The 24,119-nt window shown below is 38.3% G+C and overlaps 3 protein-coding genes across 5 annotated transcripts; all 3 read left to right on the top strand.

The window, feature by feature from the left end:
- The first annotated feature begins 277 nt into the window (after positions 1–277).
- LOC5515861 (BTB/POZ domain-containing protein 19) lies at positions 278–4,147 on the top strand. Its single transcript, XM_032385736.2, has 8 exons — positions 278–459; positions 557–625; positions 1,176–1,341; positions 1,767–1,820; positions 2,384–2,443; positions 2,587–2,787; positions 3,299–3,424; positions 3,539–4,147. Exons 1-8 carry the CDS (start codon positions 377–379, stop codon positions 3,650–3,652), a joined length of 873 nt encoding a protein of 290 aa, XP_032241627.1. The 5' UTR covers positions 278–376; the 3' UTR covers positions 3,653–4,147.
- Positions 4,148–4,284: 137 nt separating this feature from the next.
- On the top strand, positions 4,285–6,264 carry LOC116620137. The gene is made up of 3 exons (XM_032385737.2): positions 4,285–5,049; positions 5,151–5,208; positions 5,554–6,264. Exons 1-3 carry the CDS (start codon positions 4,744–4,746, stop codon positions 5,973–5,975), a joined length of 786 nt encoding a protein of 261 aa, XP_032241628.2. The 5' UTR covers positions 4,285–4,743; the 3' UTR covers positions 5,976–6,264.
- A 1,470-nt stretch (positions 6,265–7,734) lies between these two features.
- Positions 7,735–21,576, top strand: LOC5515906 (major facilitator superfamily domain-containing protein 3). 3 transcript variants are annotated; one of them, XM_032385679.2, is made up of 5 exons: positions 7,735–8,594; positions 8,882–8,988; positions 10,156–12,811; positions 20,828–21,038; positions 21,373–21,576. In XM_032385679.2, the coding sequence occupies exons 1-3, from the start codon at positions 7,756–7,758 to the stop codon at positions 10,434–10,436; spliced, it is 1,227 nt and encodes a 408-aa protein (XP_032241570.2). In that variant the 5' UTR covers positions 7,735–7,755; the 3' UTR covers positions 10,437–12,811; positions 20,828–21,038; positions 21,373–21,576. The 3 variants fall into 3 exon arrangements, 1 of the variants encoding a protein (XP_032241570.2); XR_004297015.2 differs by lacking the exons at positions 7,735–8,594; positions 8,882–8,988; positions 10,156–12,811 and adding an exon at positions 14,887–15,004; XR_004297014.2 differs by lacking the exons at positions 7,735–8,594; positions 8,882–8,988; positions 10,156–12,811 and adding an exon at positions 19,579–19,732.
- Positions 21,577–24,119: the final 2,543 nt, after the last annotated feature.

The raw sequence follows: 24,119 nt of genomic DNA on the forward strand, positions 1-24,119 counted from the left end.
TCTCCTAAATAAGGTGCTTGCGCTTTGCCAAGTTCGGCTTTGCTTGTCAAAAAAATATAATTTTTTTATTTTTTTTTTAATTATAAAAATTATGTATGCCATAATGTGTACAACTTGTTAATAAAATGCTGTAAGATTGTTTTAGGAGGTTGTATAATCTATAATTAAAAAAAAAGCCAAATCGTGAATTGTAGGGGGCAAGCAAAATCACGTTGCAGAAGGATTGGGATTCCTGTACCATTCGCCCCAGCTCTTCGCTCGCATAGCAACCAATAAGCGAGGGACGCCTTGTGCGTTACTGTCAAAATTCGAAATTCTAAAAGCTCAATCTTCCAAACTTCCATTAAGTAGCTTACGAATAATTTCTCTTCTCGCTATGGCACAAGACCGTACAATTCCTGGGTGTCCATGGGCGTTCGCGGATGACATGAGGCGAATGATTGACAAAAAAGAATACAGGTCTGAATTCGTTTTGAGTTGCAGATTATATTATGACACAAGTTCTATACTCGTCTCTCTTAGTCTGACTGTTTATTGTTTTATTTTGTTTTTTCAGTGATGTCAAATTCATTGTAGGTCCAAATAGGAAAGTTGTCTACGCAAATAGATGCATTTTAGCAGCTAGGTAAATTTTATTTCCTGATGTTTTTTAAATGTTTTTATTATTATTATGTTTTATTGTAATGAGTTTGATTTGTATACACAGTACATAGCTCCGGTAGCTCGCTCTGGAAGAAAGTTTCACTATATTTTAGAAATTTAAAACCTTATTTTTGAGAGGGTTCCTGATCCTGCAAAGCAAAGGGATTCACTTGAGCGTAAACAAAATTTGTATATGTTTACATCAAATTCTAAACATCAGTTGCAGTGGTTGCAGGAGTCTAGTGTTGTGACTTCCAATGAACCACAAGAATATGTACTCATACATCAATCTTACTGCTCAATATTCTGTGATGTCTCCTAGGATTTCCAAAGCTTAATCACCTTCTGGCTGCTGTCATTAAAAACTTTTAAAGCATTTTTATTGGCCAGCACTGAAATGGTTTTCAAGCACTTCACATCTGTGCAAGGTGCTGTCAAATCAAATAGCAACAGAAAGTGATTTAGCAGTTGGAAAGTTTTGAAAGTTTAAAAATCATAGTAACTATGAATTGACTATCTCTATGTTAATTAAGGTGTGAGGTATTCCGTGCCATGCTTGGTTCCGATCCTGACCGAGAAGGAAGGCAGAAAAGTGCTGAGCCTGATATTCCACTAGTCTTAGCTGATGTTTCCCCAGAAGTATTCAGCTCTATTCTGGAATTCCTTTACACAAATACATGCACTCTAAACAGTAATAGTGTGAGTGTTATTATTTTCTGAGGTTAAGAGAGCTGATGAGTGTTTGAATTGAGCTCTTTATTTAGTTGTTTTGGGATTTTAGTGGGCTATATTAAGTTTAAGGGAGGAAACATTGTATACAATCTTTAAGATTCATCCTATTTTGTTTCTTAATGTGATTTTGTAAGTGCGATTTTTTGGTTTTAAGAAAAATCATTGCAATTAAAATTGTTTAATCTCCTTTTTTCCATCTTAAAATATTGAGGACAAAAAAATTTTAAAAAAATGATTTGACAAATGAACCAAGACCCAAACTGACTTATCCAATGACTCGCTTCTAAGTTAACTTGTTTTAGAGGAGTTAGTAACAGTAATCACACTAATGTTTAGCTAGCATGAGTCAATTACCATAAGCCTGCCAACTGATGACTTTTGAATTACTGTAGGTCATGGACATAATGGGGTCAGCAATGGAGTATGGCTTACTACAGCTACAAAAGGTACAATGCATAAACATAAGACCATTTTTTTTAGACATACCTAAAATAGGCAATACAGAGCAATGCTCTACCACCCCTTAGGCTCCTTCAAGAAGCATGGACAAACATACAGTACAGGAATTTTAAAAAGGTGGACACATGCCCGGGGGTGACTTGATAAAAACAGATGGGGGTGATCGCCAGCAAAATCGATTTGATTCCTAAGGGATGGCACTTTGGCCATGTTGAACAGAAAGTCTCACCCCTTAGAGATAGCAAATCGGGTGTGGTCGAAGGAGCTTTTAACCCTATCAAAAAAAAAAAATCGGAAAAAAAACATTTAACACCCCCTTAGGAATAGCAATTGGTTGAACTTTATACCCTTTATACCCCCCCTTGGGTACAAATGTCTAGGATGGTATCAACTTAGGGAATCTATGACACAGATAAAATTGATGGTTAATGCTATAACTGTAGTAAAGAGAATTTATAATTTTTCTAGGGCAGGATGTCTGTAGGAAGGTTTATCCTTTACCTTATAAAAATATTAGTTACACAATCTAGCATTGAGATTATTGTTTCAGATTTGTGAGCAGTATATAGCAGAGACTCTAGCTGTCAATACAGCATCTGGTGCAATGCAGGTGTGTTTTAAGTAAAATGAAAAGCCCCAATATTATTTCTTAACTTTAATGTTAATAAAAAGGAACTTACTCAGCAATCTGACATGGAAATCTAGCCAAAGATAGAATCTAATGTAATTCTCCTTAATGTTTTGTGTATGCAGATTGCTGTGACTTATAACCAAGAGGAGTTACAAGCAAGATGTACGGAATTTATTGAGTTGAACACACCTGAAGTATTCAAAACAAAGGGATTTCACGAGCTCTCAGAGGAAGCCCTGGAAATCCTACTTCTCAGCGATAAACTGAACATCGATGAGCTTGACCTTATAAGTTCTATCAGAGAATGGGCTACTGTGAATGCAGTAAGTTTACATCTGAAACATACAATTGTTGGTTGCACTTTAGTTCAAGATTCAAGATAGCTTTACCCAACGATCACCGAAAGTATTGTCACAACATTTCACCAGCAATGTTGTGCCAGCAATACATCTTGATGTTGGCTCTGTTTGGGAGTAACTTTCCTATCCTCAATTGAAGAAAGAGCACAAGAGAATGCTACAGCTTGAATTTCTTGCGCATGCACTTGTGCAAATGGAGTCCCTCTTCAATAGCTGACCCTTTAATTGTGGTTTAATGCTCCTTTGTCCACTGTGGCAGACATAGAGAGTTCATAATACAACCTAGGCGAACGGGAAAACGAACTTGATTTTTTCTTGTTACCGCTGCAAAAGGTCTCAGTTTTTTTATTGTAACTGAGTAAAAAAGGCATTGTATTAATCCCAAGTCCAGGAAAATATTCCATGCATACTTTCGCTTTTTTCCTAGAAAAAGAGTATGGAATTTATAAAACTGTGTGATTTTTACCGTCTCTAGGTTGTTGGAAGTACGTCTGTTGCAGAGACAGCTGCGAAGGTCGTGCGGCACATTCGACTGGGGCTTCTCACTCCAGAGGAACTAAGACAGATTGAAATAGATAACGAAAAAGATAATCTTATTCCAGTGAGTACGGCAAGGAAATTGTCCATTCATTAGCTCCTTGGTTTGTCTGTATTGCCATTTGACGTTTTAGCTTGTCTATCGTCGGAGTAACGTATTTGTCTTCTATTTCTTAAGGTTTTGATGATTTCCGAGGCCTGGAAATTTCACGCACTCAGAAAATCGCCAACACTGAGCGCAGCAACAATACCACCCAAACCACGTGCTGGGACACGACCACGAGACGACTGAACTCTATTTGAGACGTGGCTAACTCTGATTGGCTGTAAAATTACGCCATCTCTTATGCGGTGATGCTATTGGTTTGCGCCGGCTTGTTCAATTATGCATAAGAAATCGCCGTGAGTAGGAGATGGCCGTGTTTTTAGAAATGAGTGTCTTCACACTTTGGAGAAACTAAATGAAAAGCGAGAGCGTTCAAAAACGCATGAAATGAGATTATTTATTTAAAAAAAAGATAGTCAGGAAACACAAAATGGAACTTAAGAAGTAAAAGAGAACAGTAAAGTGTTATACACTCTGAGCACAGTGTTTTCAATCGTACTCGAACGAATAAGATCAGTGTTCTTTTTTATTAAAAGTTTCAATTGTTAGGTTTGTTCCCGTTTACTGATTTTTTTTAATGTTTAAAAAAATGTTTTTAATGTTCCAAAGTGCAGATTTGGGTTTTTATTTGTTCACTTTAAAATAATCCTTCGCATACTATCAATAAAAAACACAACTCAACTCATAGTTATTTTTTATCATGAAAGCTACGACAGTTCGCTAGAAATCAATCAGAAATCCCAGCTCGGCTTCTAAAGAGCTTGTGGTTGAGTAGTTGGCGGACAGGGATTGATTAATAAGTTCAGACAGAAGTGTTAATAGGATATGTATGGGGTAATGGAAATGTGAAAAATTGCCTTGTAATATATATAAAGGATGAATGATAGAATTTAAATTGAATTTCTATTTTTATCACATCATACCTAAAACAGACCAAAACGTGAAATACAAATTGTGTATTAAAGATTCTCTTGTATTTTGCTGACATTTTGGCTTTATTATTCTCTATTCGAATAAGTTCTGTTCTCCAGTTCTCATTTGGTTTGAATGTTTGTAAACAAAAGAACATTCGAATGAGTATGTTTCCTGTACGAAATTATATTTTTGTCCGAATAATACTTCAAATGTGCAAAGCACAGACCTTTAACAGCCTCTTTTAGGATAACAATCCAATGCTTTATAACAAGCTCTGATTTTCCAGTCATAAAGCCAATGTAGAAAACCAAACTTTAAAAAGGAAAAGGTTAAATCTATCGCCTTTCGTGACGAGCAGCATTATGAAAAATTACCTTTTATTTGTTTTCTTATTTTCTATCTTGAAGAGCTGTTGCTTGTACAACACTTTTACGGTACAAAACGCAGTTTCGGCGAGAAACCCGTTAGGAAGCTACCCGGCCATCGACTGGCTTGAATGTCTAAACATCTGCTCTGAAAAATCTTCATGCATTTCTTACAACTTTAGAAACGACGGTGACGAGGAAACCTGCATTTTGTACAACTATGGATTCCAAAATGCTTGCGAGGCGAAGGAAAAGCTTATATTTAAAGATGGATTTGTATTTCAGCAAATCAGAGAAGAAATGGTATAAGTATATGATGTTTACATTGCATTTTTCTTTTATTGAAAACATAGTTTTATTACTGTGACAGCTTATATATGTGTACATTTTGGATTTATTTACAGTTGGAAGACATTTTCTATCAGTATGACCCATCAGAGAGGAAGACTTCAGCGGAAATAGGTAAAAATGTCGCAAATGTGCGAGTTGGTTTGCACTTTCATGAGAAAATAAGAAAATAAATTAGATGAAGTCAGTAATTAGTCAAGTGATTTGCTGGTATTTTAGTATTTTCAAAACGTATTTTATAAATTAAGCTTTCGAAAAATATAATAAAGTTGCTGCATTGCAGAATTGTGTAAAAAAAAAGGCGCGAAAAATTTGAAAAAAGTAATGTGCGCAATAATTTTCGAATGTCTCCAAAATGTCGAAGCATAGGAGCATAGGGCAGAAGTTTTAGAGCGACGGGCGCTACAGTGGCCTCCTTTTCGTTGAATCCTCTTTTTTGAATCCTTTTTTTTTTTTCAGAGCAAGGATTAATTTTATCCATATCATGCAGCCAAGCCGTCCTCATCTATGTAGACGATAAACAGGTTGGCAAATCAACAACTTGGTGTAACCGAAAAATCACTCAGTTCATCATACCCGAAGATTCACGGATGGTTGCATTAGAAGGAGTGGACTTTGGTCGTTTACAACCCGGGATCATTGCATCACTAGGCAACCAGATTGTGACTGACAGCTCGTGGAAGTGTAGCGTTCATCCAACATCTGGTTGGACGAGTTGGGGTTTCAACGACGCGTTGTGGCCGGCTGCAAGTGTGTATTGGAATTTATCAAATCCCATTGAATTGCTGCCGGTTAAAGAGGGATTGACGGATAAGGCGGAATGGATTTGGACTGCAGATACCAATTCAAGGCACGTTTATTGTAGACGAAAGATACGCTAATCATTCCTAACCATTGGCCAATTTTTTGTCCGTATATCATATAGTTCTTAACTCTATGCACCATAGAAAGGATCGCGAATATAAGACAGTAAAGAAGGTTTTTTTCCCAATTTTTAATATACCTTGCTTAAATAGGGGAAAAAATAACAATTAAAATTGAGTTCTAAGTTGAATGCGGTAGTTTTTTTGTGGATCAAACGCATTTGTATTGCTTCAATCCCACAAAAATAAATTTGTTATTCCCTGTAAATAATGGATGACCAAATTAAATTAAAAAAAAAACACAGTGCTTATGGAATGTTTGTTTCGACTGATCAACGCTATTCACCAGCTGAAATTGAGAAATAACGCACACTAAATCCTTCTTGCACTATTTTTACCCGGTTTTCCTCGCTGTGTTTACCCGGTGTTTTTCGCTATGTTTACCCGGTGTTTCTCGCTATGTTTACCCGGTGTTTCTCGCTGTGTTTACCCGGTGTTTTTCGCTGTGTTTACCCGGTGATTTTCTTAGCGTTTACCCGGTGTTTTTCGCTATGTTTACCAGGTGTTCCTAGCTGTGTTTACCCGGTGTTTTTCGCTGTGTTTGCCCGGTGTTTCTCGCTGTGTTTACCCGGTGTTTTTCGCTGTTGTTACCCGGTGTTTTTCGCTGTGTTTACCCGGTGTTTTTCGCCGTGTTTACCCGGTGTTTTTCCCTTCGTTTACCCGGTGTTTTTCGCTGTGTTTACCCGGTGATTTTCGCAGCGTTTACCCGGTGTTTTTCGCTATGTTTACCCGGTGTTTCTCGCTGTGTTTACCCGGTGTTTTTTGCTGTTGTTACCCGGTGTTTTTCGCTTTGTTTACACGATGTTTTTTGCCGTGTTTACCCGGTGTTTTTCCCTTCGTTTACCCGGTGTTTTTCGCTCTGTTTACCCGGTGTTTTTTCGCTGCGTTTACCCGGTGTTTTTCGCTGTTTTTCGTTGTGTTTACCCGGTGCTTTTTCGCTGCGTTTACCCGGGTTTTTTTTGCTTTGTTTACCCGGTGTTTTTCGCTGTATTAACCCGGTGATTTTCGCTGCGTTTACCTAATGTTTTACGCTGTGTTTAAACGGGTGTTTTTCGCTTTGTTTACCCGGTGTTTTTCGCTATGTTTACCCGGTGTTTTTCGCTATGTTTACCCGGTGTTTTTCACTGCGTTAACCCGGTGTTTACCCGGCCGCTGTATATATATAGACTGCAATTTGAAGTGGAACATGCAAGATTATGGGCTGCATTTATAGGGATTTATATTTACCGAGCGCGGTAGATAGATCCTCTGTTCTAGTTATCCTAAAGCCCCTGGCTCCCATTATAACGGTCACATACATTCGCGTGATATGATTTATCTTCTCCGATAAAGCAAACGAAATGAGCCCAATTTCAGACACACGAAGTTTGGGTTTAGAAACAACCAAATCACCTTGCTTCATTATAAAAAAGAATACATTCTTAGCCTGATATGACACACATCGGCTTTTATACGTAGCGAAACCTCCACTAGTCTCACTAGTCTTCAAAGCCCCATCCTCGGGGACCCAGGGCGTCGCGGAGATTGGGCACACAGGGAGCGCGGCGCAAGAAAGAAACAGGCTGTTTCTTTCTCGCGCCGCGCTTCCTATGTGCCCTATCTCCGATACGTCCTAGGTCGTCGCCGAGGATGGCAAAGCCCTTATTGTCACGCAGGCCTCCACGTGATCATCTTATTTCATCACACAATGTATCAGAGTGGTGTCACGTTACTGGTAGCTCAAGCTGCTCTTATACCCATGGCCATGGCGGACGCAAGGCACGTATCATTTCACGTCTTTATCTTCATTCTGTATATCCTTCAAGGTGGCTTATACGGTCTGCAAACAAGGTATCTACCAGTCCTTCTACGGAAAAGCGGAACATCACTCTCTTTTATCAGCTCGCTTGGCCTTGTGACGCTTATTCCTTGGGTTATTAGGCCGCTTTGGTCCCCAGTCATCAACCGGTTTTCTCCACAAAGGCTCTTACAGGGATGCATGGTCGGGATTGCGGGATCACTCTTACTTGTACCTCTATTCCTTCATTCAAGGGCTTTCCTTGTGGTCGCATTTCTACTCAACGTTTTCTCTTCAGTGAAGGATTTAGTTGTAGGTTCGTTATCGCTGTCGCGGTCAAGTGAGGTTAGTTCCATAGCGACCATAAAAATAACTGCGTATAAACTCGGGGCGCTGTTAGCAGGCGGCGGGGGACTATGGCTTCTCCCTTCGCTCTCCAATACCGGAGAACTTTTCAACTCAATGGCACTTATTTATATCGTTGTTATGATCTCAACTAGACGAAGAAATTCCTTAATTGCTAAACAGGAAGTAACAGGAAGTTCTCACTTTGCGAATTTCCGTCACGCGATCTCTGAGGATACTTACGTCTCGACATGCTCATCGCCCGGTACATTGTGGTTGCTGGTGTGTCTTATTATTTATAAGTTTGCGTCTCACGGCTCGAACATGATGTTCACGATGGCGCTTGTTGATAAAGGCGTGGCCGTGTCAAATATCGGACTAGTGTCCGGGATTTTCGGACATGTGGTGTCTCTGGCGATTGCTGGTTTAACTGGGACGATACTTGTATCAAGTCGGTAAGTACGATAGTAAAAAATATTTATTATTTCTTAAGCGCAAAATTAACAAACAGAGTTATGATCAAATCAGATTGATTCGATCATGGCCATAGTCAAGTCCCAAGAAAATGAACAGAATAAATGACGGCAAAATGTTTAAAAAAGAAATAGTCAGTATTATCATCATTTTAATCATCAGCAGAAGTAGTAGCACTTATTTGTCATCATCAACATTTCTAAATAGATATTTATGGTTTGCAAAACAATTTAAAAAGTGTGTTGTTCTCTTTCGTATTTTTATTAAGGACAAGTGTGACAGCAGTCCAGCTTCTGGTGTCAATATCAGGCGTCGTCTCAATCCTAGTTCAGCTATTAACCATATTCGGCCAGGAAGCAATACACGAAAATCTAGGTATGTAAATATTGTACACCCAAACTAGAGAGTTACGACATTCTCAAGCTCACGGCTTCCAATCCTCCTAGTTGCATTATGTCTTTTTTCTATGTAGCCGGGACGAGATTATGGTCGTTCTGTGGGTGGTTTAAACGTTTTTAAGGTGACAGATAAGGTATATTTGCCGAGGTGTTGCGCAGTTATAGGTATATTTGCCGAGGTGTTGCGCAGGTATAGGTATATTAGCAGGTGTTGCGCAGCTATAGGTATATTTGCCGAGGTGTTTTGCGCAGGTATAGGTATATTAGCAGGTGTTGCGCAGCTATAGGTATATTTGCCGAGGTTTTGCACAGGTATAGGTATATTTGCCGAGGTGTTGTGCTGGTATAGGTATATTTGCCGAGGTGTTGCGCAGTTAAAGGTATATTTGCCGAGGTGTTGCGCAGCTAAAGGTATATTAGCAGGTGTTGCGCAGCTATAGGTATATTTGCCGAGGTTTTGCACAGGTATAGGTATATTTGCCGAGGTGTTGTGCTGGTATAGGTATATTTGCCGAGGTGTTGCGCAGCTATAGGTATATTTGCCGAGGTATTGCGCAGCTATAGGTATATTAGCAGGTGTTGCGCAGCTATTGGTATATTAGCAGGTGTTGCGCAGTTATAGGTATATTTGCCGAGGTGTTGCGCAGCTATAGGTATATTTACCGAGGTGTTGTGCAGGTATAGGTATGTTTGCCGTGGTGTTGCACAGCTAAAGGTATATTATTAGCAGGTGTTCTGCATGTATAGGTATTTATACAACGACACTCGTAAATCGCGTTCTCTGATTGGTCAATGGTACATGTGTTTTTAGAGGGCACACGCACGCTTGGCGTCAGCGCGTTTCTCAAAATTAGATAGAAACGTAAGGAAACATGTTCTTTGTTGTAATAAAACAAATAGATCTCATTTATTATGTGCGTCACGCAACTCGACTGCGTCTCGTTGCGTACTTTTTTGTTGATGACACGCTGTGACGTCATCTGTACATCTATTAGAGGACAGACGTACGCAAAAATGATATCTATTTGGTAAATAACGTGTACGTTTTGGTGATTGAAAAGGATAAGCCATGTTCTATTGTGGGTAACGGTTTACTCGCCAACCCTAAGAGTTTTTCTGATTGTTGTTTCACGGCTTTTTGCAGTTTTTATATCCTTCGCACTTCAACATGTTGTGCTCGGAGCAGAAGCCACGCCAATGTACACGCGAATACTACAAGTCACTCAACAAGCGCCCACTCGGACTCAGGCTACCCTCTATTCGATCTTTAGCACGGTAGAGACCGTCGGTGTAAGACTGGGCTTGGCCGCAGCTGGCGTGCTTGCAGAGCATGCCGGGTACAGGGTAGGGTTCGCTGTTTCTCTTTGGGTATCTGTGGTGGTTGTTTTGATGTTTTGCTTCCCTCCTCAAGAAAAAAACAAATAACAAACGGGAGATCCGCGTCAGCAGGAGACATCAGGAGTGAAAGAGGTATTTGTGACTCCAAAAAATTATCATAAATCATACTTTACCATTAGAATGTTGATGCAAAGGGAAAAGCTTGTATATGTAATGAAAATAATTAAGTGGGGAAGAACAAATTTTTGTATTGAAAGTCCTAAACATTTCCTTACTCACAATTTAAATCTCATAATTTTAGTGACACAGGATTTTTCTAAACATGCTGCTAAATGTCTACAGCTCTCAGTTTACGAAACTATCACAGTAAATTGTCTTCCTAGTGAGTTCAAAGTATTGTATATTGTGGAGAAAGGACAAGCGAATCCAATTTGAGCTTTGTAGTAGGCATAGAACGTTTTTCCTTGCTTGTATATACTATAAAATCGTTATCGAAGTGACACTGAATTTTATCTCCTACAACTGTCTACAACTGGACTAAATGCCCGACAGTTTCCAATTTATTCAAATAAGCCAATAATTTGTAAACCAAGTAAGTTCAAAGTATCCTATATTTGTCGAGAAAGAGCAAACGATTCTAAATTGAGCTTTGCTGTCGAAATTGAATGCTTTTACTTGCTTGTATACACCATAAAACCGTCATCAAAGAGACAGTAGGAATTTCCTATATTTTTTAAGAAAGGGAAAGTGAATCTAAGTTGAGTAGTTTCGGTGTCGGTATATATGGGATGTTTGCTGAATTGTATCATTTTTCTGTTCATTTAAATCGGGTCAACAAAGCTTAATTCAGATTCCCTTGACCTTTTTTGACAAATATAAAATACTTTGAACTCACTAGGAAGACAATTTGCCGGACATGAAAGCTCTATCGAAAGGGTAAGAATTTCTGACTTGATGTTAGTTTTAGTAACATATTTCCATGTGCATGTGGAAGTTGTGGACTTCAAAACTGGTTGGAATCAATCCTTTTAGATATCCTATACCGGTCGAGAAAACAAATTCGGGGAAAAAGTCGGGGGAAAAAACAAGAAAAAATAACTAGAAAGTTGTCGTCGTCTCATGCTCGCTGGCCAATAGAGACGTTCGAGGCTCTGGAACTAGGGTAGGAAGAAAGTAGAGAAAAAAGTACGCGATCCTAAAACAACGAACACGATCCAAACAAAAAATGACCAAGATCCAAAAAATTGCACGCGATCTACAATGGCAATTCCCGGGCTCCGTAGATTTGCCTTAGATGTTCGAGTTATCGCAAACTTAATTGCATTTTGGTCTCTGTGATACGTATGTGAACTACTTCGTTGCCTGAAAGCGGGTCTTTTGTTAAGATTCTGGGGTGAAAGTGCAGTAAATAATTGCGCTTGCGCATACCATCACTAATGAAAATGGTGAAAATCGTTCAGGTAAAGGTTTGTTTTCATGGGCTGACAGCTATACCGGTGCTGTGGAGGCAGATTACTCTGTAATAGTTTATATGGGTGATGTTTAGCCAGTGATGATTTCAATCGTCTTTTTCACGGCTCTGCTAACAATAAAAGAGAGTTTGCCAGACGGTAAAAAGTACCGGTACAGGCACCCGCTTGTGTTACTTTATTTTATTTTTTTATGCTATCCCGCTAATGACAAGGACTTTAAAATTCCCGTTTATATTTTTTCTAGGGTTATCGTACCTCAGCCTTTCAAATTTTTTATTTATATCTTTTTTCCTTCTAATCTTGAAACCATATTTTGCGGTTTCGTCTTTCTAGTATCACTAGATTAGAGCAATCATTGATTCTGTTTTGTGTCTGTTTGCTATGCCCGTTTTGGCTTTTCTTGTCCTTTTAAGTCATTGACAGCCTAAATACTACTATTACTTTCATTACTGTTCAAATGAGTGGAGAAAGGCAAATATGCACATCTCACCGGAGTGACACCGATAGCTTCATGAAAATGTGACAGGAAAAACGCCCTAAAAGGTGTTATAAATGAAACGTTAGATTTATTGATTGGAAAGTCGCCTGGAGCGTTTAAGAACATTCCCTTACAATTGATAAAACGTAAAAGAAAGTAAGTTTACACTTATTGTTAATTACGCTTTCAGCATGCATTCCTCTATTATCGAGTCGTTTATACAGCTTGTGGTTGGTTGGGTGAAGTGTAGGATTGGAGACGTGTACCGCTATCTCTCCCGCCCGCTATCACTAACAGCTTACATCTTCCAATAGCGGGATGTCAGGAACTGGACACAATTTGTTTTGCTGTCTCCCGAAGATTTAATTTCCTGAACGTAATTACTCCAAATAATTGATTGGGATTTTAGTGCATACAAAGAGTGTTATATATAAAGAAACGGCGATCGCCTTTCAGTGCAAATTGGAATCTTCAATAAGCATTGGTAGTTCATTCTCAACATTTCTGGCACGGTAGGGCATTGTATTATAATTTTTAAATCTTTTTTTAGGGTCTATTTCTAGTATAGCTTACAGTGCTAGAGGTAATTTGCATTTAGACCGTTTTTTTTTTTTTTGCTATTTTGTTTGCACATACTTTTTTTCTCATAATCGAACCTCTGAAGAGACGACTGAATACAACACCCATATGATGGTTTTAAGGTGCTATACACAGTGCTCTAGCACTGTGTCAAGTCATTTTAGACGGTAGAATTGCACGTACTTTGTAGGACATTTTTTACTCCTGTTAAAAGAAACTGAAATTGTTTAACAAGGAAAATATCTCTTTTCGAAATGTTAATAAGATAAGATAATAAAACCAATTCTATGCCTTTTTTAGACCGGTTAAATTACACTTACTTTTGTGGAACATCTCACACTTTTATCACAAGCAGTAAAAGGAATTCAAAATGGTAAACTTCTCTCTCCGGAATGAAATGCCGCTATTCTCAGTAGGGTACCTCGAAAAAGAGTATAAATTTTCAAGCTCAAAAGATATTGAAAAGAGAGAGCATGTCTAAAACGTTTCGCTTCACAAAAGTGGAATATTGAGTCAATTTCAAAACAGGGGACTCCAAGCTCCATCTTTTGTCAAAAATCTCCCCAGAAAAATAAACAGACTCCATTATCATTTCATGTACACCCCATGGCTGTTTACATTCATCACAAAAGGTAACACTACTATGTTAAATTTACATTATTTGGCACGAGGAAATTAGAAAAAATATCCCCGCAGAATAAAAGTCTATTGGTTGGGATGAGAGTTTGTTTATCTTGCTAGATTGTTTCATGGGGTGTGTTTGATTAGTCGAAAGCTCCGAATTGTGTGATTTCTTCAGGTAATAAGAAAATAATTTTGTTTCAAATTGGCTTTAAAAAGAGAGATGAAACATTTTGAATATTACAAAGGAAAAAGGGCGTAAATAAGGTTTGTTAACAATGTTTAGCGTTGGTGGCCTCTGTGTCACGGGCGCGGATCAAAATCTTTCATCACCTGAACCAGAAGTTAGGCACGCATATCTAAAGAAACGCCTTTCTAAAGCTCAGGGTGGAACCTTAGGTCAGCACCAAGGTACTGAGGTACAACCCCGCTCAAGATAAAGACAACTATTGAAGAGCAACAGCATCTCCCCCCTTGGCCGCGCAAATATTGGCATATAATTGCATAAAATTACCTATCAAAAAGATTAAAACTATATCTATCTTAACATGGAGTTTCAATACTTTTTTTTTTTCAATTAAATGGAAGGCTATTTCATTAAGTCAGTGTGAGTATATCAAAACAAGAGGATATTTCATTTATTATTTGAAAACAAACGAGGACTTTAAGGTGAAAAGAAAGATAATGTCTCTTAGTGTTCCGAAATTGCTCCACATTTCTCAGACATATCCGCGACAAAAAACGTCGGCTCGGTGTGATGTGGGAACAAGGAATCGCTCTGGTCAAAACTAAGACAACTTAATGAGTATAATTTATTGTGGGAGGAAAACAGATTTAAGTAAATGTACACCCACTTTTAAATTACGGGCTACCAAACGACGCCTAATCGTCTCGTCAAAATGGAATCGTGTGCCGCGTGAGCGCACGATTTGACTCAATACGTCTGCTTCTTGACAAACCACTGACATCTTTTACCAGCATGCCTTGATTCTGACAAAGTATTTCACCTTTTGGTAAATAGAGTCTACAAATTGACTTGTATTTTGCTTTTGCTGCACTTACTAAAACTTGTGCCGATCGTGTGAGGTGCCTCCACGTGAATCAAAAATAAAAAGAGAAAATTATAAAATAATTCAGGTAAATATTTTTACATCAATGAAACTAAAGCCCCCGTGCTTTATCCGGGATTTGCAATAAAACTCACAATCCGTTGGTTGGGCTGCTACAAACAAATGTAATCAAACGGTTAAATGAAAATCCATTTAGTTTCCTACCGTTCAGCTTTATTGTTTTAGCGGTTACTCTTTGTTGAATCTTAAACGTTTCTCGATAGCTAATTGGAAAAAAGCCTCATTGTTTTGCCAAATGTGTTTACAAAGAAAACCACTCCACCGCAAAATGTTCAACAGAAATTTTGTGCATAAAAAGGGATTGAAACATCAGGAAAGGCATTTGAAAGGTGAAGGTAGAAGGCGACAGTTTCTTCTTTGCGCTGCGTCTAAAAGGTAGGCTTCAGCTCAACGAACTCACAGTCGTAATTGCCTTTACAGTTAAATAAGTATTTAAACTAATATATATTCTCCAATTACTTAAACCTTGGTCTTTCAAACGAATACATATATTTTTCCAATTGCTTAATCCAAGGCAATATTTAAAAAAAAAATTAACGAAGATGAAAGTAATAGTTACAGATGCGCATTTTGCAGTCTTTGAAAAACTGTCAGCGGTATACACACGTGGCATGCGCGCTAGAAGTTATTATGTTTTAGGAATTTCTTTTGAATTTTAAGGTAGTTTTTTTAAGTAAGAGTTTTATATTTGAGCGATAAATTTTTCACCCTTATACTCTAACATATGTTTGAGACAAATCACAAAGAGCAATGGCTACCCTCAACCAAAGCAGTTGTAGCAGCAGTTATTTACGCAATGGAAATAATAAACATTTTCTTTTATAGTTTTTCATCAAAACACTGATATTAAAAATAGGTTCTTAAACACAATTTAAACATCCTCGGCTCGAGGGCCAAAGTCTAAATAACAAGACTAAAATGGAAAGGAATCAAAGGAATTCAAAGTTACCTAACTTCATTTGAGATGTTCGCACAATGTCATTGGACTCTATGTTTTATTCGACTTTTTAGCGACTCGTCCAGATTTCCTGTTGAAAATGATTGTTTGGACTGCGATTTGTGGTGCTCATTTGCCAACAATGATAGCAGTTTTGTATTATTTGTCATGCTTAAGTTGGTTTTGGCTTGATTTTTTCCGTATATGATTTCGTTTTCTTTTCTAGTAATGAAATATTTACCAGAGGCTTCAAAAAAAAGTAATAAAAAGCCTCTGCTCTATTTCCCACGCCCTTTTATCTCTTGTCGCAAAGCGTATGAACTTTCATTTGCTTTCATCAAACCCCACGGACCTCATCCATGACCCCCTAGCCAGTAAGCCGGAGATAACTTTGGTTTACAGGGTTTTTGGGCATTTTTCTGTTTTTTTTTTTCTTGTTTCCTTGTTTCCTGACATCTCTTTGGGGAAACCGTGCCTTTTTTTCAAATGTTGCCTTTTTCTTTTTCTTTTTATGTATTACAATTATCTCGGGACAAAAAGGCTGAACGTCTGTGGGTGTAATTATGTTCAACATGTTTTTGCAGCTGTAACTAGAACTATGAAAACAATTTTTTATTGGTTTATTAAGCCCCGAGGTTTGAACAGTGATTTGTAAATATGCTCAAAATATAAAGTCTTTGTAAATATAACATAAAGAATACTCACGCGTTTTATCTTCGTTCTGATTCGTATAGTTTTGTTTTCGTTACTTGCTGTTTAGGAAGTTTTACATTTTCCTATGAGGTCTAAGAAAACCCCTATGTTTTGATTAAACAAATGTAATATTTGTTACCCTTAAGGTCTGTTTTATTTTTGAATGGCCATTTCGTATTTTTTCGTCTTTTAAAATTATTTCTTTTGAAATCATGTTTCAGTATTAATAAATGTGATAGAAATATCCCTTAGGCCGTTGAAAACACTTGTAAATTCTAAAACTGTTAGGCTGCCATCTGTAAACCCCTTTTAGAGGCACACGAATAAACGAATGGAAATTGTAAAACTTTTCATCACTTTGTTGTTTCATTCACCAATTGTCACTAATCTTAGGATTTTGGCTCCTGATTGGCGTCGAATAAAAGGTGTTAATAACAGACTTTCTAACGTCTTTTTTGTGAGTGGTCTCGGCCTGTCTGTTGATTGGAAAACGAGTGTTTGCTCTGTAACCAAAGACAGTGCGAGAACAATGCCTGTAGCTGACGATGGTGCGAGCGCGCGCCAATGGGGCAGGGAAGGAGGAAATCCCCCATCCTCCGATAGCATATCGATGTCATTTGGTGGGAAATCCGACAAAACGTTGGGGGGAGATTTGAAAGAAAATCGTCTCAGGTTTTTGATCGTTATCACTTTGTACTCGATACTGAAAAGATTACTTATATAACCTTAAGAAAACCCTTATTACAGTATACTAGCTTCTCTTTTAGTCAAATTAAATATGTTAGTGAAATTCCACAACGCGCAAATTTGAAACCAAATTTATACATGTCTTTGAAGTTATTTCCATGTTCAATACAACTAAAAATTGTTTTCGTTAATCAAAACCCTGCAAGCAGTGTTAAATAATATAACTTATATCATTTCCAACTAGATCTTTTTTATACAACGAATAACTGCGTTCGGACAATTGATCTGATATACAGATAACTTTCCATGAACAAAAGAATGAACAATATGATTGTCAGTAGACCGATACATAATTCATTGATTTAGAATGCATCGAGCAGCTGCTTTGTCATTTCTTTTTGGCTATTTTATTTGCCTCACATCCCCTATAGGCCCTCTTAAATATATTTTCATTAAAAATTTACTAGCTCGGTAACCGTCAATTATGATTTTTTACACTTATTACAGTGCTTATCATTTTTTCATCCCTTTCGTCGTCTTGTTCATGTCCATTAACCTCCTTGCTCTCTTCAACACCACTTCTGCTACTGCTCTGATGAGTTCTAGATTTTCTGGATAACAATCTTTACGAAGTCCATTTTTAAAACTTATTGAAAATGATGTTATCTTGAAGTCAAGAAATATAAACCTTTAATAACCACTTCTTGTAAGCTGTTCTAAGTTTCTCGGACTAGTTTGAAAGTTAAACAAATACTTCATCACTGCCTAAAGTCTAACCTCCAGGGATTCAGAGAGAAAAAACAACGCATATATTAGTATTTGCGTAACGGAAACAGCGTCTACTCGTCACGAAAGTCTTTTTTTGCGATCGATGTTTTGTTAACGGCAAAACTGGCCAACGAAAACACCAGAAAAAAACGCTGACATTTTGAAATTAAACGTTAAAAATCTCAATGATCGTTTGAAGGTATACCATGCATTGGAGGAGATGGACGTCAAAGCGTTTATGTGGTGTTGAATATATTTATTTTTTCTTTTTGTTTTCTATAACAAGAAAGAGAAAAGATCTATATGCCCCAGGGAGATGTGTTTGCTATGAAGTTAGTTGTATTACCGTTTTGTTAGCGATGTATATACACCTGAAAAAACGCAATTGCAAGCGACAAATGGCAGTTGTAAAACCAACCGCTTCTTTGCGTCCATGGGTATTGATTATTGGTAAGAATAAAGATAAGAATCTTACTAGTTGAATGATAATCCATATATTTTCCAGTACAAATTTGACGAGAAAAATGACAATTGCTTTTTGCGCTGACATTTTTTGTATTTGGAAATCAGCAGTGATATTTCCAAATGACTGAAAATAGAGGATAGTCACGTATGATGATAATGAAACGAGTGCAAAGTCCACCGCACACAATACACCGATGTTTTTTTTTATTCGTCGTAATTTAATGTTTGAGGCTAGAATACGAAAAGTAGTGTAGTTTTCCCTCGAGAAATCAAGATTAAATCGTAGTTGTATCACATGGTATCACATAATCTCCCGTCTATTGCGTTCATACTTATTCCATACGCTAGCTCAAGTATTGTTTTGTATTCTAAGTGCACAGATATCATAGACCCTTCAATGCTCACTCACTGATTTCCATTCATCAGTCGCGATGCAATCTCACGAGGAAATGGTCGCTAATTTTCAGCCAACTCGTTCAATAATGCTTAGGAAAAAGGAACGACAAAACATATACCAGACAGAGAAAATCACAGAGAAAATGGATTTAAAACTGGATAATATCGAAAATAATGAAAAGTGTCATTTACCACAATACTATTTACCCGACGAATTATTGATTTAATCAAAATATAAAGAAATACTAAAAAAAATTACTCTTATTTTCAAAGGTAAATATTTTTGACAAAAAATTTTAAGATCATTTTTATAACTTCATTGATAATATTTACTCCGGCATTATTTAGTTTGGCAGATATCTGTACATATGAAACCTTTAGACTCACTTCTTCTAGCGGAATCAATTAACACAAAGAATGTAAGCAAGCAATTCTAATTATTATTGAAAATACTTTGTCTCTTAATAAGACAAGAGGGGTTCTTTAAAATCACCTGAATAAAACTGTAGAAAGACTAGTTGTATATTTTTCGTAATTTTAAGCACAAAGTGATAAAGGTGGACCAAATTACATGCCCACAAAAAGTTGAAAGCTTATTTATTTTATTGCTTATTGTGTGTGGGTTTATATATATTTGTTCTTAAAGCGCGCCATTCGGCTGAGGTGCTATGAATGAAAAGCGACAGTTGGGTGACAAATAGAAGTTCTTCACATCCATATACCGATAAGCTAAGGCGAATTGAGCTCTTCTGTTTAGAAAAACGCGTAACGTAGGAATAATCTAGTAATTGGCCGGAAGTAAAATGGGGAGCGCAAAATGTATCTTCTCCTATCGGTCGCTTTATCTTAAGACCACTGCAGATTCATAGACGTGGCTCTTCATTTGTAGTAAACAAGGGAAGAAAATTAAACGCTTATCGGATGCATGGGAAAATCTTGTTTCGCACCACGCGTGGAGGGTACATAGCGATTCATTAGTGAAGGCTTTTGTTCACAAGTGAGGTTATCTTGCGCAAATAATCTATCGGATGGTACATCCGCTTAAAGGCTCATAAAGCGGATTCGCTGAGCTATAAATTGCTTGCCGTTTCTCGCATCATCACTAATTGATCGAGCACAAATTCGAGCATACAGGAGCGGCTAGAAGCAAATTGCTGGTAAGTTGCAAAACAAAACTTAAACAAAATCGTGCTCCGGCGGAAAGCATTTTATAAAGATTATTATTTTTTATTATTATTTCTTTTACGAGTTACAAGGCTTTCGATAACAAAACGGATTAGTTAATTTCATCATCATCTTTATATGTAAGTTCAAAACGTAATCTTATTAGGAATAAAGCAAAGCCAGATTTTGTTCTTTTGAAAGGGTAAGGGTTAGGGTAATAAACTACTTAATATCTCTTGCTACCATTCTACTGGTTGTCTAATTTTGACTATTGATATAAACAAATCGTATTTTCAAGTTATTTGAGCATTTTGTCCTTTTCTAAAAGGAAGTAGCCAATCTTGAATTTCGAATCTTTAGGCCACGGGCAAAATTTAATTGAGAATGATTGTACTTTTACATAATATTTCGTACTTAGTATCCCAAGAAATGCTTTGTAAAAAGTGCAATTTCTTTTTTCTTATGCACGTTTTTTAAAGGTGTTACAGAACAGCTCACAATTACGCTCTCTATTTGTGTTCATGAAAAATTCGAATCTCTTTGGCTTAGTTATATATAATGAACTTCCAGATTGTTGATCATTTAGTTGGTTGCCGGGTCTTGATAAAATATTATTCAATTCCCTTACTACTCATTTTGCAGAGTTTTGTTTTTGTTGATTTTTTTAAACCAAGATTTTTTGTGTCAGAAGTTTAGTGTCATTTCCCTTGACACCTAGGGACACACCATATGATATGTGACTGGGAGGTTACAATTTTTTTTTTTTTTGCTCTATATTTCTTCCGCGGCCAGTTGGCTTGCTTGATTTCCTTCTCTCTTGAAAGTCACATTTGAGCGCGATGTTTATTTTACAAATTATTCATATAAAAATCTTGTCTTTGCAACATCCAAGTCTCGCAAGTAAAGCACATTTGATCGTCTCAAATGTGCGATTTTAAATTTGCGCCTTACAAGAACTAGCTTCTTAGAACACTCTTAATTACATCCCCGAGGATTACAACACGCCCCTCATCCAACCATGATTGGCTTATGCCGTCATCAAACGATGCTATTATTAAAGAATATAAAAATTCAAACTTTCCTTGTAGAAACACAGAAACATCATGAAGAGATCTCTAGTCGTTGTTCTTGTTGTCGCCATCGCCGCTGCCATGTTTGTCGAAACAGAGGGATTCCTCAGGAACGGCCGAGAACAAATCCCGTCTAAACTCGAGCGTGACGCGGCAGAGCTAGAGGACTTCTACAATGCGCTGTACGCGCAGCAGAGAGCCAACCCTGGATATGACCGATTCAGACGAGGTACGATATGGTGGCAGCGGTTCCCGTAATCTTTTTTCCTACCGTTTTCGGTTGCTCGTTGCTACAAACGTTTTATTTGACCGTACTGGCTGAGGTCGCATTGGCTGCTTGTAAATCACACCATGTTTCCAGTAAAAAATCATTTTTCCTTTATCGGCTTGTATCGGCAAACATATTGGTTTGTTTATCACTGATAATTGAAAGGAGGAATCATATAAAATCATATATAACGCATTTTTACATTTTAACAATTAAAAACTCTTGCCTTGTTACATAGGCGTCAGCATGTACCTGTATTTTTAACTGTGTTCAACTCCTCTTTTTATTGTTTCAGAACGTAAAGCCAACGCATAAGGAATTGACAGACATTATGATTCATATATTATCGTACCACTAGCTGTAGATCCACCATGTGTATGGTATCCCTCGAGATAACTGTTCAACTCTCTTACCACAAGTCCATCTTGTTTTGAACCCGAACGTCGCCTGGTTGCTATGGCAGTATTTGAATACTGAAATAAACATGCTAGAAAAAGACTATGCAGTTTCGTCTTGACTGCTTGTGGGAGGCTGAGGGAGGGGGAGGGGTGGGAGATGATATAAGCAATCACTGTGAAGGTACTAGTCATGATAAGTGGAGGAAGAGAAGGGGTGGGTAGTCGTGGGGTATTTTAGGGGTTGAAAACTTTTTTTTTCTTGTTTGAAACCTTTTCTAGAAACTCTCAAGATTGCTGAATTGGTTTTATTTAGACTATCTAAAAAATATATCAATTATATTTTAGTAACAATTGACGTTTACCGTGACTAAGGCGGATTTTTATTTGCATCTTATTAGCATGCTTTACGCAAATATTGGATCCACTTTTGTTCTCGAGCGTGCTCAAAAGTAGGCGGATAAGGAGGTTAGATGGCCTGCGGGGTGTGTCGCAAGAGGGCGGGGTATCCGCAGTAGTATTTCCCGTGGCCTTTCTTCCTCAGAGATTTTGAACCCTTTCACCCTCTTTGCCTCTCCAGGAGCTCAGCCCCTAACCTTAACTCATCCACGTGGGAATTCAACACCTTTCACCTTAGCCCATCCTCACAGGATTTCAACAGCCCTAACCTTAACTCATCCACCTGGGAATTCAACACCTTTCACCTTAGCCCATCCTCACAGGATTTCAACAGCCCTAACCTTAACTCATCCACCTGGGAATTCAACACCTTTCACCTTAGCCCATCCTCACAGGATTTCAACAGCCCTAACCTTAACTCATCCACCTGGGAATTCAACACCTTTCACCTTAGCCCATCCTCACAGGATTTCAACAGCCCTAACCTTAACTCATCCACGTGGGAGTTAACACATCTCACCTTAGTCCATCCCCACAGGAATTCAACAGCTCTAACCTTAACTCATCCACCTGGGAATTCAACACCTTTCACCTTAGCCCATTTTCACAGGATTTCGACAGCCCTAACCTTAACTCATCCACGTGGGAGTTAACACATCTCACCTTAGTCCATCCCCACAGGAATTCAACAGCTCTAACCTTAACTCATCCACCTGGGAATTCAACACCTTTCACCTTAGCCCATCCTCACAGGATTTCAACAGCCCTAACCTTAACTCATCCACGTGGGAGTTAACACATCTCACCTTAGTCCATCCCCACAGGATTTCAACAGCTCTAACCTTAACTCATCCACCTGGGAATTCAACACCTTTCACCTTAGCCCATTTTCACAGGATTTCGACAGCCCTAATCTTAACTCATCCACCTGGGAATTCAACACCTTTCACCTTAGCCCATCCTCACAGGATTTCAACAGCCCTAATCTTAACACATCAACCTGGGAATTTAACACCTTTCACCTTAGCCCATCCTCACAGGATTTCAACAGCCCTAACCTTAACTCATCCACGTGGGAATTCAACACCTTTCACCTTAGCCCATCTTCACAGGATTTCAGCAGCCCTAATCTTAACTCATCCACGTGGGAATTAACACATCTCACCTTAGCCCATCCTCACAGGATTCCAACAGCCCTAATCTTAACTCATCCACGTGGGAGTTAACACATCTCACCTTAGCCCATCCCCACAGGAATTCAACAGCCCTAATCACTCATCCACGTGAGAGTTAACACATCTCACCTTAGCCCATCCCCACAGGAATTCAACAGCCCTAATCACTCATCCACGTGAGAGTTAACACATCTCACCTTAGTCCATCCCCTCAGGAATATAACAGCCCTAATCTTAACTCATCCACGTGGGAGTTAACACATGTCACCTTAGCCCATCCCCACAGGAATTCAACAGCTCTAACCTTAGCCTACCCCCCTTGGGAGTTAAGTGAATCTGACTTTAGCCTATCCCCCTGGGAGTTAAGCACATCTTACCTTAGCCCATCCCCTCAGGAATTTAACAGCTCAGAACTTAGCCTACCCCCGTGGGATTTTAATGCCTCTAACCTTAGCTAGTCCCCATAAGAGTTCAGCCATCTAACGACCCCCTTGTCTTCTCTCTACAGGACCCGAAATGATCCCAGGACCCGAAACGGTCCCAGGACCCGAAACGATCCCAGGACCCGAAATGATCCCAGGACCCGAAACGATCCCCGAAAGTACCCCAAATGATCCCGGGACCCGAAACGATCCCCAAGAGTCCCCGAAATGAACCCCAAGGAATTGCAGTAATGGACAAACAAAAGGAATGTGGATTGGCTTTCAGTTTTAAAAACATATGAAACATCTTAGCGTCATTTTTGTTACAATCCAGAAATTTGAATTAATTAAAACCATAGTATTAAGATTTTTATATACGACTGCGCGGGAAATACAGCTTTCGACAGCTTGGTTGAGTCAGCATTGGGGTCAAATAAAAATTCCCGTGATGGTAATTTGAAGAATCAGGCGTGAATAAATAATTTATACATAACAAGCCATAAACGAATGTCTCCACAGATTAGACATGCCTCTGCTTTCCTGTAGGACAATGTTTGTTTGTGTTCGGTGAATGAAAGACCTATCATAAAGAGAGATAGAGAGAAATCATGCAGTGGTGTACGCACAACTACATAAGGAAATTCAAAACTC

This window comes from Nematostella vectensis, chromosome 1 (genome assembly GCF_932526225.1).
Source record: "Nematostella vectensis chromosome 1, jaNemVect1.1, whole genome shotgun sequence".
NCBI lineage: Eukaryota > Metazoa > Cnidaria > Anthozoa > Actiniaria > Edwardsiidae > Nematostella > Nematostella vectensis.